Source organism: Phlebotomus argentipes, unplaced genomic scaffold, assembly GCF_947086385.1.
Source record: "Phlebotomus argentipes unplaced genomic scaffold, Phlebotomus argentipes genome assembly contig_5, whole genome shotgun sequence".
NCBI classification, from domain to species: Eukaryota; Metazoa; Arthropoda; class Insecta; order Diptera; family Psychodidae; genus Phlebotomus; species Phlebotomus argentipes.
The window spans coordinates 4,363,461-4,381,898 of NW_026776165.1; the positions used below are offsets into that span (position 1 = coordinate 4,363,461).

At 42.3% G+C, this 18,438-nt stretch overlaps 4 protein-coding genes across 4 annotated transcripts in view; 2 read left to right on the forward strand and 2 right to left on the reverse strand.

Annotated features, from left to right (window-relative positions):
• Positions 1-8,620, reverse strand: part of LOC132255691 (trace amine-associated receptor 1) — a 41,250-nt gene extending 32,630 nt beyond the window's left edge. Inside the window, exons 1-2 of the mRNA XM_059751809.1 lie at positions 8,516-8,620; positions 7,269-7,429 (exon numbers count right to left, since the gene is read on the reverse strand). The gene's annotated coding sequence lies outside the window, so the exon portion shown is untranslated. The remainder of the gene's footprint in view (positions 1-7,268; positions 7,430-8,515) is intronic.
• LOC132266186 (odorant receptor 4-like) lies at positions 264-6,418 on the forward strand. Its single transcript, XM_059767039.1, has 3 exons — positions 264-474; positions 574-733; positions 5,698-6,418. The coding sequence occupies exons 1-3, from the start codon at positions 264-266 to the stop codon at positions 6,416-6,418; spliced, it is 1,092 nt and encodes a 363-aa protein (XP_059623022.1).
• Positions 8,621-10,583: 1,963 nt separating the features above from the next.
• LOC132255844 (prominin-1-A) lies at positions 10,584-14,774 on the forward strand. The gene is made up of 7 exons (XM_059752015.1): positions 10,584-10,782; positions 10,839-11,295; positions 11,350-12,703; positions 13,303-13,829; positions 13,912-13,968; positions 14,475-14,507; positions 14,570-14,774. The coding sequence occupies exons 1-7, from the start codon at positions 10,584-10,586 to the stop codon at positions 14,640-14,642; spliced, it is 2,700 nt and encodes an 899-aa protein (XP_059607998.1). The 3' UTR covers positions 14,643-14,774.
• Positions 14,775-16,564: 1,790 nt separating this feature from the next.
• LOC132255845 (larval/pupal cuticle protein H1C-like) lies at positions 16,565-17,313 on the reverse strand. The gene is made up of 2 exons (XM_059752016.1): positions 17,277-17,313; positions 16,565-17,206 (listed from the first exon to the last, which is right to left on the reverse strand). The coding sequence occupies exons 1-2, from the start codon at positions 17,286-17,288 to the stop codon at positions 16,565-16,567; spliced, it is 654 nt and encodes a 217-aa protein (XP_059607999.1). The 5' UTR covers positions 17,289-17,313.
• Positions 17,314-18,438: the final 1,125 nt, after the last annotated feature.

Genomic DNA, 18,438 nt, shown 5'->3' on the forward strand with positions numbered 1-18,438 from the left:
ATTTGATTCGATCGCTGGAAATTTGGAAGTTTCTGACCAAGTGAGAAAATCTGCAGGAAGTGTGAAATGTTTCATTCCTATTAGAAACATCTTTCAGATGGGGATTGCGATTGTACACCTTAGTAGCATCAGGTACTGCAAGTATAATGACACCGAACAGCGACTTTGGATTGTTCATGCAAATCTTTGGCCAAAATACAGTTTCTGATGAAGCCACTTTCGTGATCCAATCGATCTTGATAGTAATTATCACAATTAGTGTAATGACAATTGATTTGGCGGTGATATTCATTGGAATTCAAATTATGGCAGCTCTGAATATTCTCAACGATTACATGAAACTGATTGATAAGAAAGCTAAGAAAATTCCGAATTATCTTAAGCTAATCATCATTCGCCACAATGATATTATTGACAAAGTGAATTTGTTCAATGGTGCCATTCAGAAGACAGCATTTGTTCAGATCTTGACCAGTAGTTTGGTCTTGGTTTTTATGTTCGTCTTTCTACTGAAGGAGCACAATCGAATAATACCTTATTTCTTAAGCTTTACAGGGATTCTTCAAATTTTAGTTCTGTGTATCTTTGGCGAACTTGTTAAGATGAAAACCGAGCGACTTTCGGAGACTCTTTACCTCACAAATTGGTACGAATTGAGCGTGAAGGATCAGAAGGCGTTTCTTCTCATCCTCGCGATGGCGCAGAAGGATTTCGGACTGAAAGCAGCCGGAATGTACGACGTGAACTTGAATGCTTTCGTTCAGATCATGAAATTGGCCATTTCTTACTGTGCAACTTTGTATGCTTTAAGCAAGTAAAATTTTGCAGAAGATGTCGAATGATTTTAGCTTTTAGACCGGTTTGTTTGATTTGATTGCAAATAGTGATATTATGATGATCTTTCTCCTTGCGTGATTCTCGGGGGTTTCCCTCCAGTCCCTCCTCATCTTTTAGTGGCTTCACCCGCGAAAAGTTTTTATTCTTCTTAGAGGCTAACCATAGATTATGTAGTAATATTATTTTGTTGAACACATCAGCGGCACCACAGAATTTCAAATTCTCAGTCTTTCTTCGATCGGATTTTCTTCATGCTTTTCACTCAAGTCTTGTTTGTGTAAAATTTTGAACTGTGTTTATGTAAAAGTTTCTTTTGAGTTGACTTAATAAATAATTAACAATTACTTTACTGGAGAAACAAATCACTCAGCTGTTATTGAATTATTGTAAAGAATTGTTGAATAATAAAAAAGTCAATGTTTGGACATATTTTTTATTGTTTGTTCTGAAATTCACATATCCTGTTACGAGATAATTTATTTTATTGTGATTTCCTTAATAGTTACTCCCTTCAAACTTATTCAGCTTTTTTTTGGTAAATATTCTTCCCCAACTTTTCACTTTGAGACATTCATTTATAATATTATTATTTTATCAGGAGTTTAGCTTCTTATTTATGATTTTCACGTAAAATATATGCATTTATAATTCACTCGCAAAGTCCTGGAACTATGACGTTCTAAATCAAGTGATTTCTTCATGTTGGGAGATTATCACAAATTAATTATTAAAAGAAATTCATCATTTATTTACGCAATGGGAAAAAGAATTGATTTCCGAGAAGTTCTTCACTCAAATTTCCGAATGAATTGTCAGTTTATCAGCAACCATAAAACTTGTTGGAAGGATTTTCACTTCAGTGCGAGAAAAATGAAAGTTTCCAAGCAATTGGAGAAGTTCAACAGTGAAAAAGCAGTGTTTGGTTTCCAAATCTCCGCTTTGACGATCAATATCTTTTCTGGATCATGGAAAAATCGCCTCTTGATTGTTATTTTTGCATTTTGTAGTTTCTTAGGACTAATATTTTCTAATTTACGTGTATTGAATATAGATTGGAATAGAATTAATATTGATATTATTTTAACACTTATGTTGAATTGTGGAATTACTCAAGTTTTTACGAAATTCACGTTTGGTTTAATTGAGCGACAAAAATTTCTTACATTACTTAATTGGATTGAGTCTCTCTACAACGATCAAGAAATTGATCCTGATTTTCAACTCGTTTTGGAGAAGCATTTGATTCGATCGCTGGAAATTTGGAAGTTTCTGACCAAGTGAGAGGATTTGCAGACAGTTTGAAATATTTCTTTCATATTGATAACATCTTTCAGATGGGGATTGCGATTTTACACCGTGGTAGCAATAGGTTTTGCAAGTATAATGACACCGAAAAGCGACTTGGGATTGTTCATGCAAATCTTTGGCCAAAATACAGTTTCTGATGAAGTCACTTTCGTGATCCAATCGATCTTGATAGTAATTATCACAATTAGTGTAATGACAATTGATTTGGCGGTGATTTTCATTGGAATTCAAATTATGGCAGCTCTGAATATTCTCAACGATTACATGAAACTGATCGAAAAGAAAGCTAAGGAAATTCCGGATTATCTTAAGTTTATTATCATTCGCCACAATTATATTCTAAACAAAGTGAATATGTTCAACGATGCCATTCAGAAGACAGCATTTGTTCAGATCTTGAGCGGTAGTTTGGACTTGATTTTTATGTTCGTGTTCTTACTTAAGGAGCACAATCGAATAATACCTTATGTATTATGCTTAACAGGAATTATTCAAATTTTAGTTCTGTGTTTGTTTGGCGAACTTGTTAAGATTAAAACGGAGCGACTTTCGGCGACTCTTTACCTCACAAATTGGTACGAATTGAGCGTGAAGGATCAGAAGACGTTTCTTCTCCTCCTCGCGATGGCGCAGAAGGATTTCGGACTGAAAGCAGCCGGAATGTACGACGTGAACTTGAATGCTTTCGTTCAGATCATGAAATTGGCCATTTCTTACTGTGCAACTTTGTATGCTTTGAGCAAGTGAAATTATCAATTAAACACGCTTTGTGTAGAAAATGTCGAATGATTTTAGTTTTTGGACCGGTTTGTTTGATTTGATTGCAAATAGTGAGATTATGTTGATTTTTGCTCGTCCTCAGCCTTTAGTGTCGTCACCCGTAAAAACTCTAATTTTTAGTTAAACTAACTATAAATTATGCAATAAACTGTTTAGTTGAACGCATTAGCGGCACCAGAGAATTTCAAATTCTCAATCGCTCTTCAATCGAAATTTCTCCATGCTTTTTACTCAAGTCTTCACCTATGTTTTAGGGCCATGAATTTGTGTTAAATTTTGAACTGTATTTATGTAAAAGTTCCTTTCGAGTGACCTTAATAAATAAATAATATTTACTTTAGTGAGGAAACAAATTACTCCCCTGTTATTGAATTATTGTAAATTATAGTTGAATAATAAAAAAGTCAATGTTTGTACTTATAAAGGTACTTATTTTTTATTGCTCGTTCTGAAATTCACATATCCTGTAATGATGTACGTTTTTAGTTTACTGTATTCCGGTTTCCTTAATATTTACTCCCTTCAAACTTATTCAGCTTTTATTTTGTGACAAATAGATTATATATTCTTCCCCAACTTTTCACCTTGAAACATTCATTTAATATAGAACAACATGGATAGATAATCTGCGGCACAATTATTCGCCCAAGAAATTCTCTCCATGGCAAGAATGTGCGGGAAAACTCCATCAAGGGATGAATGAAAAATTCAGTGTTTCATCGCCCATGCAAGGGTGTTTCCTACCTATGTGCTTCACACCATGAAATAATCAATGGTATTAAAAGTCCTACTAATGGATATGCTTCCCTGACCGTGCAATTTTCATTTGCGCCGCGCAACGCTTGGCTCTCGACAGCCCTCAGCACTGGGCGGACAATAGACATTAAATAATGCCTGGCAAAATTTTCAGCATCAATTGCAGTGATAGATTTATTGCCCAGTATGGGTATTTATTAAAAATTGTTGCTCTTGTGCTGCAGCACAAAAGTTGGTTGCATTCTCTCTCGCTCGCTCGAGAGCGCCAAAAGGGCGCGCAAGTGGCGTTCAAAATGATGCCATTGTAATTGAATTTCATCGACGAAATGCATGCATTTGCACGCCTCCGCACTAAAGGTCACCGGAGGAGTTCAAGGGAGACAAACTACAACTGACAGAGGCCATATTTTAGTGCTTGCAGATATTTATTTTTCACGATGTCTGGTGAGCTTTTACTCAGCCCGAAAAAAATGGGATTGCAATTCGAGAGGATTTTCCATGAGTCTCTCCGCCGACACAAATCACCCTCGGAAAAAAGTTCGTTTCATTGCAATTACAGTTTCTGAAAACTCTCTCTCTCTCGTTTTTTCAACTCACTGGCAAATCCAGAGGAAAAACTTTATCGATGATTCAGGATGACAAACAATCCCATTTTTCACAGAAACACTCAAAATAATCCCTCGGCGTGACATTAACCTATTAATTTCCCACATGAGCGGATTTTAATGAGTCGCAACAGTGAAATATTGACTGAAGCGGAAATGGAAAGCGGTGTAAAAGGAGTTGCGACTTGTCAAGGTGCTGCGAAGCACTTCCGACCAGATGACTAATTAGCACTGTTGGGTTTCCGTGTACAATTTCCGAGCAGCGCATTGTTCCTGGCAAGATTATAGATTCTTCGTGAGAAATTCATCACTTTCACTCTCCAATCGCGAACTTTCCCTCAATTTCCAGCGGGTTAAAAAGTCAATGTCACTTTGAGCTTTTCTAAAGCTCCGCAAGTTTACCTACAATTGGATTTTCATCGCGTAATCAAACAAACAAGAGCTCTTACAGGTTTCTTCGCTCTTAATTAAATGCTTCAGAACTCGATTAATAACATAAGTTAATTACTAGCTTAACCCTAATATAGAGAATCAATGCAGTTACTCCTTTTTTTCCGATAATTAAATAATAGTAATAGACTGTCGATTTTCAGACTCTTCTTCTACTTCACTCCTTTTTTATCACTAACAACTTAATTTGTGAAAAGATCAATATTTCATCCATAATAAAGGAGTATTGAAAAGTGAGTCATTTAATCCTTACGTAATAATAAAATCGAAAGCATTAGAAATTCCTTTAGTGAAAAGTTGTGTATCGCAATTTTTCCCTTGCCTTTGATGTTCGGATAATTGCGCCTTATTATGTCCTTCATGAAACGCATTTCATTGGCGTCATGAGAAAAAGAACACACTTTTTGATGTAATCATATAGCTTAGATTCGGGACGACTTTTCAGTTAAAGTGCAATCGTGAAACTCGGCGGAAGGATTTTCACTTAAGTTTGCAAAATGAAAGTTTCCAAGCAATTGGAGAAGTTCAACTGTGAGAAATCAGTGTTTGATTTCCAAATCTCCGCTTTGACGATCAGCGTCTTGTCCGGACCGTGGAAAAAACGTGTCTTCGTTGTGTTTTTGTTTCTTGGATCAATTCTGAGTCTAATATTCTCAGGCAGACGATTATTTGATTCACTGCCGATGGAATTGAACATGGATTTTAATACGACGGCATTATTTTTAATCGGTTTCGCGCAAATTGTATCGAAATTCATTCTTGGCGTTCTTGAACGTCAGAAATTTCTTGATCTCCGCAAATGGATTGAATCTCTCTACAACGAACAAGAAACTGATCCTGATCTTCAACTCATCTTGGAAAAGCACTTGATTCGATCGCTGGAAATTTGGAAGTTTCTGACCAAGTGAGGAAATTTCACATAAAATTTTACTTTTTTGCATATTTTTGGAAACTGTTTCAGATGGGGAATGCGATTCATCGTCTTGTCCGCAACTGCTATTTCAGTTGCAATGACACCGAACAGCGACTTCGGGTTATTTATGAAAATTCTTGGCCCAAAAACAGTTCCCGAAGAAGTAGATTACTTAATACAAATAATCATGATGGCAATTAGTGCGATTTCCGTTTGTACGATTGATTTGGCGGTGATTTTCATTGGCATTCAAATTATGGCCGCTCTGAATATTCTCAACGATTACATGAAACTGATCGATAAGAAAGTCAAGGAAATTCCGAATTATCTTAAGCTTATCATTATTCGTCACAATGATATTATAAAGAATATTAATTCGTTCAAGGAATCCATTGAGAAGACGGCGTTTGTTCAAGTCGCAAGCAGTAGTTTGCTTTTGATCTTTATATTTCTCTTTGTGCGGAAAGAAAGCAATCAAATCACAGCATATGTATTATGCTTAACAGGAATCAGTCAGATTTTACTTCTGTGTATCTTTGGTGAACTTCTGAAGATTAAAACCGAGCGACTTTCGGCGACTCTTTACCTCACAAATTGGTACGAATTGAGCGTGAAGGATCAGAAGATGTTTCTTCTCGTCCTCGCGATGGCGCAGAAGGATTTCGGACTGAAAGCAGCCGGAATGTACGACGTGAACTTGAATGCTTTTCTTAAGATCCTCAAATTGGCGATGTCGTACTGCGCTATTTTGTATTCTTTAAGCAACTGAAATTTTCATTTAGTCTTAAATCATGGAAAAGATGAGATTAATGTCAAGGGAAATTAGATCGTTTGGCTTGTTTAGTTTGCCTTCGATAAGGTATAAAATAGATTTCCTTGCGTCAATCCACAAGAAAATTGAGGCATTTTCACCTCTTAACTTGATCACTGATTGTAATTTAGTAAATTGTTGCAAAGTTGCAAATTTCACCAGTCGCTGCACCAGAATCTCCGTCTGACTTCAGGAATTTGTTAGGCAAATCTTTCGGTAATTTATGTGCAAAGAACTTTGTTTATATATCCTGAAAGTTTATTTAAAATAGAAGGAAGTAAAGCGTTTCTATTCAATAACAGCAAATATGTAAACTTCTTTGGCTGATTTCACAAACGCACTCAAATCTTGAATTACAGTCAAAATGTTACTGTGACTTCATCAAGCTAATAAAGTATTTATAAAAGCAATTAAGTGTTTTCAATGTGAGTCGAAATAATAATTATGCAAATGCAGAATGTTTCCCTGCTCAAGTTGTGACGTGAAGTCATGTTGGGAGTGAAAAATTCATCAGCATACAATTAATTTGTCCACTTTTTCGCAAAACTTATTCAACTGCCGGGAAACCTTTCCATGTTTCATCATCGTGGAGTGGGAAGGGGGGTGTTTTATTAATTGTAATGGAAAAAGTTTGCGACTTGTTTTAATCATGAGCATTAACTTGGTGAAAAGACAACGATACGACTTGAATAAATAATGGTGAAAATTGTCTCTCAAGTGGATAAAGAAAAGCATACAAAGTCGAAAATGGTTATGGATTTTTTTTTGTGTGTTTATGATAAGAGTGAAAACAGGAAAGAAAACTTACACATTGAGTGTTCTCAGAGGCGGTTTAAGCCTTCAAAGCCATGCGTCACTTTTGCAGGATTGTCGCTTCATTGCACTTTTTTCAATTCACTAAACTTTTAATGAGCTTTTGATTAATTTTTCAACAGTTTTCCTATGTGTTCACCGCAATTTTCATCCACTCTGTAATCGTAATAATTTTCATTGTGAAACCCTCTAAACACAAGAGACAAGCGGCGCAATGGAGAGCAAGTTGAGACACTTTGCTGAATGAGCAGATCGTCTGAGGAGCTCTTCGTCATTTTGTCCTCCGAAAAAGGCACTCTTGGGAGCGAGTGTCACTCGAGGAGACATTTAGGCAGAGTGACGGGGGTTAATTTTCCACTGTGAATACAAATAAAGTGCCTGAAAAGTGCTTGAAAGGTGATACAATTGTGCGAATGACATCGTCTGAGGCGCTTTGAGAGTGTCATTTCTTTTGTGCGACAAAGATTCTTCATGCAAATCCCCCTTGGGGACTGACATTGGGGAGGTGCAATGAAAAGAGTGGTGACTTAGAGGCGCTGCGGGGGCGCTTTCTCAAGTGACTTTAATTAAAATTGCAATAATTTCACTTTTCTCATCATTAACTTGTCAATTTTCTCTGGGCGACTATTAATGGGATTTTACACAGAGTCACACAAATACTTTCATGGTTAATGAGGAGCACAGTTGGTGAGGACGGAAAGGAAATTGCATTTGCCCGCACTTCATTAGACAATCCTCCTTCGTGGGGGGAAATGGAAAATCCCTCGTCAGATTGCTGACGGTGTGCTCATGGGAATTTTTGCTCCCAATCAAAGTGGAAGAGAAAGAAAAAGGGGATATCTTTTGATGTTCAGTCTCGATGCTTTCAATTGATCGTGACAAATTGCAAGACGTGGGAAAGGCAATATAATGAAAATCCACCCACAAGTGTGACATTCTCAATTGAGTTATACAAACTCATGTTTATGACTCAAAACAACCGACACAGACTCGCAGTGAGAGTCACATTTTATCTAATTCTGTTATCATTTGTGTGTACTTGGCGCTTTTACACCGTCACACGCTTTACATCTTCTGGCATAATTTTTTATTCATCGCCAAATTGTATTTCTGCCCCTCGAGGGGTGTGTGCTGTGGCAACTCAATGTGCACACAATTATTGTTGATGAGAGGGTGATTGAGACGTGTGAGTATATTAAATTTAATTATGAACGCCCCTTGTTCGGCCACACAATGACATACAAAATCTCTGTGTTTTTTCCCCACAGCGACAGGACACTGTATATTTAATTTAAACAGACACTCAGTGGAATTAAATTTGCCAGCACTGTTGCACTTCGAGGCTGTCCAAGCACTTCAGCGAGAGAGCTTTCGCGTCCTGTTGACGATTGAACTGTTCAGAGTCGCGACTGCACGACGACTGATGCTGAATGGGAGCTTTTGTAGAGACAAAATCATCATCATCATCGTCATGGAACTTCCCCACGGAGATTTCCCACCCCCTCGTTGCGAGATGAAGTGTGGCTTTGCCAGTGAGTGCTTCTCAGGTGTGAGACTTTCCTGGAAAAATGCATGCAAAATCTACCCTTTCATCCCTTTTCATTGGGTGGGTGGTTTTGTTGGTCAGCGAAATCCTGAACATTCACTGGAATTTCCTTTATAAACAATTCAGCGAGATTCCGGTGGGAAAACAAGAAAATGCCCATGCGCAGAGATGATGAGCACAAAAGTGGAGGGAAAAACAAGCGTGGCGCTTTCCCCACACGATGGAGACGCCTGGTGAGTGCAATCACGAGAAATTAGTGAAATTTACACTCAACACGAGGGACATCCATAGAAATGCGAATTCACACTTTTACGACTTCCCACTAGCACAATTTATTGCTGAGTACACCTCTTTGGCCACAGTGCAGCTCCTTCACTCTCACTTAGCACACAACACGCAGAGTTCCTGCCGCTCGGGAACTTGTGACCCACAAACCAGAAGGATTCTATGTCGCTAAAAGTGAAATTAATCCAAGTGATTTAGTGCTTCTGGGTGTATTGTGACGAGACAAGGAGACATATAAAGTGATTTTCGACCCCATTTTCCGCCACTCCGAGTGCCGTAAAGCAAAGGCGAAGCGATCGTAAAAATTGTGATGGCAAAAGTTGCAATTTTATGAGGCGCCTGCCAGAAAGTTTGTCAATTGAGGTGTGCAAAAAGGCGGTGAGGAGCGATAAAAGGAGTCATTGTGTCAATGCCTTTCTCACCTTTTGCACCAAATGCGAAGAAGGGGGAGACAGTGCGAAATTGCTTACAATTTCAAATCATTCAGCAATAACTTTGGTCCTTAATGGCCTAGAATGCTTTAAACATCTCTACACTGATCAGCGAAATTTGAGTCGCGCACATTGCGTGCTTTCAGTGTGGGAAAGAATCAATCTTTAATGTTCCACACACTCACAAGCCACGCCCACTTAAATGCTCCGCCCATATTTTCATTATTCATGCCCTAAAGCAGAGTTTTACACTGAAATCAGAGGGGAAATCACTGAAATTCCACTAAAGTAAAGACTTTAGACGCCAATGACTCTAAGAATAGTAAAATATCCAGAATATCACTAAACATATATGTGTCTATAGTTAAAAGAAAGGGAATGTTGTCATATAAACTTCAGGGTGCTCTTATTGACTAATCACGTTGTCAATTGATCATTCAATATTCAACAGCTTAATTCTAGGTTTGCACGAATGAACAAAGTGCAAAGTATTAAAAGTTCAACACAATTGACACGCAAGGTAAGTTCAGATTGAGTGTTCTTCAATTGCGTTAAGGAATAACAGCATAATTGATGAAGGCATAAATAGTTATTATAGTTTAGTGCACTGAGCAAGGGTGACTCTTTAACACTATGAAATTACTCACATTGATGCCTCGCATTAACGACTTCGTTGAACTTTTTCAACTTTGCATACTTTTCGGAGTTTTACGCAAAGTTTGTGCATATTTATCGAAACTTTCTCCACATCGTTTACTCACTTTGTGTGCTTTTAGCAGCATTGGGAAATAAGAGTGGGCACTATTAACGTCAATACTGACTATAAAATGCATATCAAGATGAGTGTATTCTCAATAAATCAATATTCCAGCGTCATAGCAGTATTTGAAGTCAAAAATCTATTGTACTATTGAGCCATAAATGCTCGCGCAATTTTCGCTCTTCACTGTATGTTTTGACCTCAAAATGCGATGATGGCAAAACTCCTCCTCCAACCAGTGAAGACAACAAGAGAAGGCGTCTTTTGGCGGTGAACTTTCGCCCCAAAATGCATAATGAATCGGGATGGAGCATCGTGGAGTCGCCGTCGACGGCGTTCTTCGACGATTTCGGGGAAAATATCACCCCAGAGGCGAAGCCAACAGGTTCTTATGTCATCTCCACGCTGGACGTCCACGAGGGCGCCCTGCATTTCACATTCTTGGCCACATTCCTCTCATACATCACGCCCCATGAGCTGCCACTGGGTAAGTTGGTCGCAGACAAATCCCTGGCACCGCGCGCTGACCCGTTTCCTGGCAAGTCTCCTGTGTTGCAGAACTCCTGCGAGACGTGCTCAGGTCCAGAGTTTCACTGCCACACTTGATTCTCGAGGCGCTGAAGGTGGAGTCGGGATTCATATGCTTGGTGGGGCTGTTCTTCCTCGTGGCTCTCATCCCTCTCACTGTCCTTCTGACTTGGAGCTGTGCTGGCAAGTCTTCGGTGTCGCAGTGCGAATCTCGGCCAGGATCGGAGGACATCACCACAGCGTCCTCCTTGGCGGGATCTTCAATGGTAATCGATGAATCACTGGAAGACACTCTCAACTGCCGCCGAAGAGTTCTGGCTGTTGTTCTGCAGTTCATCCTGGTCGCCCTCTTGGCCAGCATCATCACGATGTTCGTGACGAATGAACAAGTGGCCTCGACTGTCGAGAATGCACCGTCGCTGGTCAGAATCTCATTGCAAGACACCGAAATGTTCATAAAGGAGAGTTTCAGGTTGGATAACAACAAATGTGACTTGAATTCAAATGCTAACGCTTTGATTTGCAGACAAATCACTTTCTCCGCTCATTCAGCTCTGTTCAACATTACTGAAAGTGTCCAGAGCGATCTCACCAACGTGGACAGTCTCCTGGGAGAGCCAATCCGTCAAGATCTCGCCCAAGTCTCAGGCATTGAGCTGGCCTTCGAGGCTCTGTTGAATCTCTGCAGCCTCAATCTCGAGCTCCTGCGCAAGGTTCATCTGCTCCAGAAGAGCGTCTCTCGCGCCATCGTCGTCTCGGCGGACGCGTCGGCTCGCATTGAGGATCTCCAGTTTCAGCTCTCGGTCCTCCAGCAGCAGTGTCTGTCCAGGGATCGTCCTCTATGCGAGACGCTGCGCTTGCGAGGCTTCGACGAGAGCGGGCTGCTGAGAACTCTGCACGGCCTGCAGCGGGATCCCGCCCTCTTGCGCATGATGAGCCTCGGGGAGGTGGAAGTGGACAGTCGCTGGCAGAATCTGTCGCACGAAGTAGCGGCGGCCAGAGCGAACTTCTTCGGATATCCACTGCAGATGCTGGAAGACAGTGAGGAGGCCAGAGAGAGAGTGAAGAGAGAACTTGTGCGCTTCAGAGACGCCGACAGTTGGTTCAGGAGGGATTGTGGGATTCTGGCCAGGAATCTCATGGACGAAGTTGATCATCTCTGGGGCAGAATTGTGCCTGGCTTCGATGAGATGCAAATCGGCGGAAGATTGCTGTGGATCTTCGGGATTTGCTGCTCAATCGTGGCTCTCCTGATCACCCTGCTGATCTGCTCCTCGCTCAGTTGCTCGTGCTGCGAAGCTGATGACAAGGCCAGCGTCACTCTCCTCGGCGGCACCGCACTCATGAGCATCTGCAGCTTCTCCCTGTCGCTGTTCGGCGTGATGGTGATGCTCCTCGGCGGTCACGGAGAAGTCTTCATCTGTCGGCCCCTGACTGACTCCCCCCACTACCACGTTCTGCAGAAACTGCTCGATAAGCCAGGTCTTCTCCTGGCCACTGAGCCGCAAGTCGGCGTCATTGACGCTCTGCTGAATCGCGCCAGCAACAGAAACGCCACGGTGACCACAACTCTGGCGGATGTGCTGGAGGATTGCAGCCAGAATGCGTCCACATACGCCACATTCCAACTCGAGAACTTCCTCAGAGCCACTCAGCTAGCTTCCCTGGAGGCATACCCCACTTTCACGGACGCTGTGTCCGAAGTGGTGGCGAGCGAGGGCGAATTCACCACCCTCACGACGTCCTTGGGGCAAATTCTGCACATCATCATCAATGAGTCGCACGTGAATCTAACCAGGTATCGAATGCAGCTAAGCCAAGCGACTCCCGAGAGAGATTTGACCACATTCATCGACCAAATGCAGCGAGTATCCCTCCAGGTGATTCACAGGGAAAAGCCGAGCAATTGCCAACACAAATAATGCAATTCCAACACTTTCCGCCGGGCTTTTCCATTTTATGCCTGACGATGAGAAAATGGACCGCAGAGACTATGATTTCAGTACTGCTAATAGTTGAAACTGAGGCAAACATCATTGAGAAGCTCCGCCCATTTGCTTGCCCCGCCCATTAAAAATACGCCACGTTGATAAACACTTCTTATGAATGTTTGTGATATTTCACGCGGCCATTAAAACATCACTAAAAGTTATTAATGCATTTATATGCAAATTTGCTGTAGAGTTATGTGACTTTTCCACATGAATCATTGACATGAAGGTAAAATATCTCGTGGGACACTCAAAGCCCAATTAATTCACATTATTAATTTCAATAAAATGCTATTCAAAAATAATATCACGTCTCTGTGGAGCCAGATCAACATCGGTCCAAAAATATTGATATCATCTCGGGCATAATTTATTCATAATTAATTGACCGTTGGAAAAACTCGCTGAATTTGCATTTGGGAATCAAGAAGTGGGTCAGAAGGTGTTCAGCTGATATGATTGTAATTGGAATTGTGTTTTCACGGCAGATTCGAGACGTTGCGACATCGTCACGCATGACCACGCTGGGCAGTCGCGCGCGGCGGCTGGAAGTGAGTGTGATGCAGTTCCTGGAGCAGCTTCGGGCGGAACTGCTGTATCATCTCACGGCGCTGGAGCTGCAGAAGGATCCGTGGGAGAGACAGGTGAACCTCTCGCTGCGCCTCTTGCAATCCGCCCAGGAAATCATGAGTGACGAAGCCACGGAGATCTGCAAGAATCACACGGAAGCCTATCAGAGGCGGCTGAGAAATCACGTCAACATTGCCCGAGAGCATCTCCTAGACAGCCTCAGTGGACAGGAAGCCTCGTGCTCACCTCTCTTTGCCATCTTCGCGGCCAATCGAGCCCTCTTCTGCAGACACCTGATGGATCCGCTGAATGGCCTCTGGTTCGCCACATTCTGCTGCCTTCTGCTCTGGGCCATCGCGTCTCCGCTGAGCCTCTCGCTGGCCAAGATCTCCAGACGCCTGCGGAAGGTCAGGACGCTGAGGCACACCAACAGCCACCAGTACGGGTAGTTTCCACAGCCCACTCAATCCCACTTTCCCGATCTAACACGCGACCCTGATCTTTTCTCTCCATCTGGCCACTTTCAGCGCTCCCGCGGACATCCAAGTCATCTCAGAGCAGAGCAACTGGGGAGCAGCCACAAGGTAAACCTGTGCGATCACCCTTCGAACCTTTACCGCCAAAATCTGCTGAGATTTACGGCTAGCAGAGTTGAACAGAATAGATGAGAGATTTATAGACGATTTTATGGGAATTTTAACTCACAAAATTTGGTGAGAATCCTTCTGAGAGTCTCGATTGACAGCAAGTTTATAAGCAGTGAAAAACTGCATTCAATATATTTTACAGTGAATTTAATGATAGAAAACGCTGAACATGAACGGTTTTATCGGAAATTCTATAAGAAAGTGATCTTTCTCGCTTTGATCTAGTCTCTAGTCGCAATTTTCACGCTCAAAAAGTGCATTTTGCCCCTCAAATTGTATTATCGAACTCTACTAGACATTTATGGATTTTGCTTGAAAAGACTAGAGTAAATCTTCATGTAGATTCTAGTAAAACTTCACTCCAGACTCGAGCAACTCTGTCTCGTAAATGTATCACTTTTATGCAATAATTCTGTGTTTCACATTAAATCCTTCTTCTGCAGGCGAGACGACATGGACATTGACAGGTCAAATTGGTGATTCATGGTGCATCGAAAGTGAAGCAATGCCAAAAATCCGAAATGTTGCCTCTTTGTAGGATCCACGAGCTGTCCATCGGCCACTTTATCATCTTCCCAGCTGACGATCGCAGTGCAGAAATTTTAATATGATCACATTGTTGCCATCCCCAAAGTTAATTTTATAATATAATGCGATCTAAGTCAAATTCACATAACTCGCTTTTGCGCAATTTGAATGCTTTCTCGCGGCATTTCAGTTGGAAAACCATCGTCATTTGAATAACACTGAATATTGTATGAGTTATTTAATTGTTTTGCATTATGTGTTTGTCAAGATTTTGGGAGCTCACGACACTCTCATTCGTATGCCGAGCATATTGACTGTTTGTGCGGAATTTGGTGGGAAATTAGAGTAAGATGACTTGCTCGAAAAGCCCCAGCCGAAAAGGTGTGTCAATTCTTGCGATCTTGGCTGTCGTGCCGATTGTCTTCTGGGTGTTTTGGTGTTTTGCTGGCGCAGTCTTAATTGCCTGGCCCGGAGGAGTGCGAAAGATCACTTCTTGATCGTATATTTCGACGGTTGTGACCTGGATTTGGGTCTGTTTACTGGCGCGCGGCAAAACATCACCCATAAAACCCTCACTCACGCACAAAACCAAGAGAATGCGACATCGAGAATTATATCACCCAGCGATTTGAATAAATATCATGCCGAAAACCAGATGACCTTTCCTCCAATCGTCATCGTGTTCATTCACCGCGCCTCTGCAGCCGCGATCAGGTGTTTCAAGAGCGCGCGCGCATGGCAAAAAAAGAACGCCCAAGAATGCACAAACACAACACTTTCCTTTTCATGCGCGGTCATCGGAACACTTCTTGGCCCAGGAGAAGTCCGTATCAGTGCACCATCGCCGCTGTGTGATCGTTAATGATGTGGAAAGGTAAATAAATCCGCAATTATCAGTAACACTCTCGTTTTTTTTCCTCTGCCACAAGTCTTTCATCTCTCGACTCTCTTGCGCAATCGCTTAACGATTCCTCTATCGCCGTGATCGATCGCTACCTTCCGCCAATGCGACTCGAATTTCGTGTGCGTGCTTTGCATCTTTTATTCAAATTAACTGCCTCAATTTATTGCCACTTGATCTCTTTTGCCACTCTTCGTCTTTAGGCCTAATGCACTTTTGAGTAACACCGCAAATGTCGCCACTCGAAAATTACAAACGACACTCTTATTTTTCGTAACAGCTCTTTTGAGAGATCATATCATGAGATTTACTGCCTCTGCCCGGAAGGCTCGCGATCAATTGCTGGGTGTTCAATTTCTCAGTGCAACTGTTCTATCGCGATCTTTGCTCCGCTGCTAATCGTTCATATTTTATCATATTTATGCGATCATTCTGAAAGTAAAGCACTCAGCAGACGAGAGTCTGAAACTTGAGTTAAGAAGGAGCTGAAAAGCGACATTGCCAGCAGTTGTGTTCCAGAGTCAGCTGAAATCTTTGGACGTTCCGATGGACAAGTCCTTAAATGGCACAGAATACTTTTTTTGCCTAAAGTCTACTATTTACTGAACAAGAAAACTTCCTCGTCATTCTGCCTGAACGTCCGTCCCTTTATTATTACTAGAATGGTCTGTCTATGGCCTATTCCTTGTTATCTAAGACTCGATCTTTAATTCTGAGTGTCCAATTTTGGTTGCTCCAAAAATTTTGGACTCAATGAGTATTGCATGGCCTGCGTTTCTCTTTGTATTCTTCCAACCAGTGATTTCTGTCTCTTCTTTGCTCTTTCTCGTTCCTTTGCACTTCTAGGTCTATCTCATGATTCTTCGTTCTTTTTGACTTCGTTTTCGCCACGCTTTTCTATAACTTTCCTCTTACATCGTTGCCAGCGTACGTCATGTTCTCTTCTCTCTCTCTCTTTCCTCCCAACTCTCGACTCAGTATAGTGAAAGGCACAAAGTATAATTCTCAACTGTAATATTTATTTCATGGAAAATAAATATAGTTATGGTAGGGTCATGAGGTCGTTCTCATTCAGGCACAAGTTGGATTTGGCGTGGGGCGGGTTTACCATCCGTAGGCGGCACCCAGACCGTGGAAGCTGGCGTGGCTCACGGCGTGGGCGGGGGAGTAGTGCACGGCGTGGGGGGCGGCGTACACGGCGGGGGCGTGGTGGGCAACGTGTCCAGCATACAGGGCTGGGGCGTGATGCGCAACGTGGGCGTGGGAGTACACGGCCGGGGCGTGGTGGGCGACCACTGGGGCGGCGTAGGTCTTAGCCACAACGGGGGCGGCGTGCGCAACGACGGCCGGGGCGTGGTGGGCCACAACGTGAGGGGTGTCCACGCGGCTCACGTACTTGGAGACGTGCGAGTAGGGAGACTCGACGTGCTTGCCGTAGACGGCGGCGGTGGCGCCCAGATGGCTGCGGAGGACGGTGTGGTGCTGGGAGCCGTAGGCGTAGTTGTGGGGGGCGGCGTAGGAGTGGGCGTAGGACACGGGGGCGGCGTGAACGACTGGGGCGTGGTGGGCCACCACTGGGGCGGCGTGCACAACCGGGGCGGCGTGGACGGAGTGGCTGTAGGCCAGGCCGTGATCGTAGTGTCCACCGTAGTGTCCGCCGTAGTGTCCGCCGGAGTAGGCGAGGTGTCCGGGAGCGTCCAGGAGACCGGCCTGGGCGACGGCCAGGGTGGCGAGGAAGGCGACCAACTGCAAGAACAATCACAAGATATACACCAGATCACGGTTTAGCTCACGAGCACTGTCACAGTTCCTTTACCTTGAATGCCATTGCTGGGATTTTTGGTTGTTTGTTGTTTCGTGGATTGGAAGCGAATGATGTCTTCTGCAGTGATCACCTTCCCTTTTATACACACCTTCCTCGCGATCAGGAGGGTGATCAGAGAGCCACTCGTGCCCCCACTTTGCCATGCAGCCTCAAAAAAGCGCGCCAGTCGTGAATGAATCACACTGGCGCGCTTCTTGGACTTGAGACAACAGCGCTCGCAACAGTGATAATTGGATCACTTTTTTTTCCTCTCTCGCGCAAACCATCTATTCGAGTGCAGAAGGTGGTCGCGATCGAGTGAAAGACATGCAGAAAAGGTCGCGCGATCACATTTCACAACATATTTTCATTTGGGTGAAAAATTGACGGTGAAGCGTGAGAAAAAAGCCCACAAAATCCCATAAAGCTCCCTTTTAGGCGCGCTCACATTCACCAAATTTTATTCATAACTCCTATTCAGAGTGTTTGTGTGTCTCAATTCCTCAAAGCACTCAAATGCAGAGTAGATGCAAATCTGAACCGAATAAAACTAACGATGGGCAAACAGTGCACATTTCTCTCTTTTTTTTATGTAACACAGTCAATAAACAGATGAGTTATGATTCTTTTCACAACTCCTGAATGCATCGCGATGTTTGGCACATTCGGCGCTTTCTCACCTGAAGATTGATATGCACCGAATTTGGAGTTTTTAAATCACGCGCTGCGATTGCACTCCGACTTGCGAAATTGCCATTAATCATGGCAGAGGTTGCAGAAGGCAAATTGTACGAAACAGTATCGATTGAGCAGTTGAATGATTCTTCAAATATCAATCAAACTCCGGAGTCTTCTTAAGAAAGTTATTGAGAAAATGATATCAAACTTGAGAGCGGAACCGGAGTTGATCAATAATCCTTGAGAATTTTCATAGATTAATGATAAGGATGAGGGGAAATAGTAAATCACTAATTAAAGAATTTTAGTGAAAAAGTGCATTTTAATGCATTTATTAAAAGTTTTTAGGAAAAATTTGAAAGCAAAGCGATATTTTTGAAGAACATAACCTCAAATCTGAAGCTCAGAAAAGTCGAAAAAGTAGACAATTTCGCAGTTAAACCTATTCAAAAGGGTTTGCTTAAAGATTCACTCATCACGACTATCAATGTTCTTA

What these genes read in the sequence shown, in the direction of transcription:
- LOC132266186 (XM_059767039.1), top strand. Translation starts at nt 264, where the DNA reads ATGACAATTGATTTGGCGGTGATATTCATTGGAATTCAAATTATGGCA. An exon ending in ATTTGTTCAGATCTTGACCA is followed by an intron (nt 475 to 573) that starts GTAGTTTGGTCT and finishes TTCAAATTTTAG; the next exon opens with TTCTGTGTATCTTTGGCGAA. An exon ending in GGACTGAAAGCAGCCGGAAT is followed by an intron (nt 734 to 5,697) that starts GTACGACGTGAA and finishes AAACTGTTTCAG; the next exon opens with ATGGGGAATGCGATTCATCG.
- LOC132255844 (XM_059752015.1), top strand. Translation starts at nt 10,584, where the DNA reads ATGCATAATGAATCGGGATGGAGCATCGTGGAGTCGCCGTCGACGGCG. An exon ending in ACCAACAGCCACCAGTACGG is followed by an intron (nt 13,830 to 13,911) that starts GTAGTTTCCACA and finishes GGCCACTTTCAG; the next exon opens with CGCTCCCGCGGACATCCAAG. An exon ending in GACATTGACAGGTCAAATTG is followed by an intron (nt 14,508 to 14,569) that starts GTGATTCATGGT and finishes GCCTCTTTGTAG; the next exon opens with GATCCACGAGCTGTCCATCG.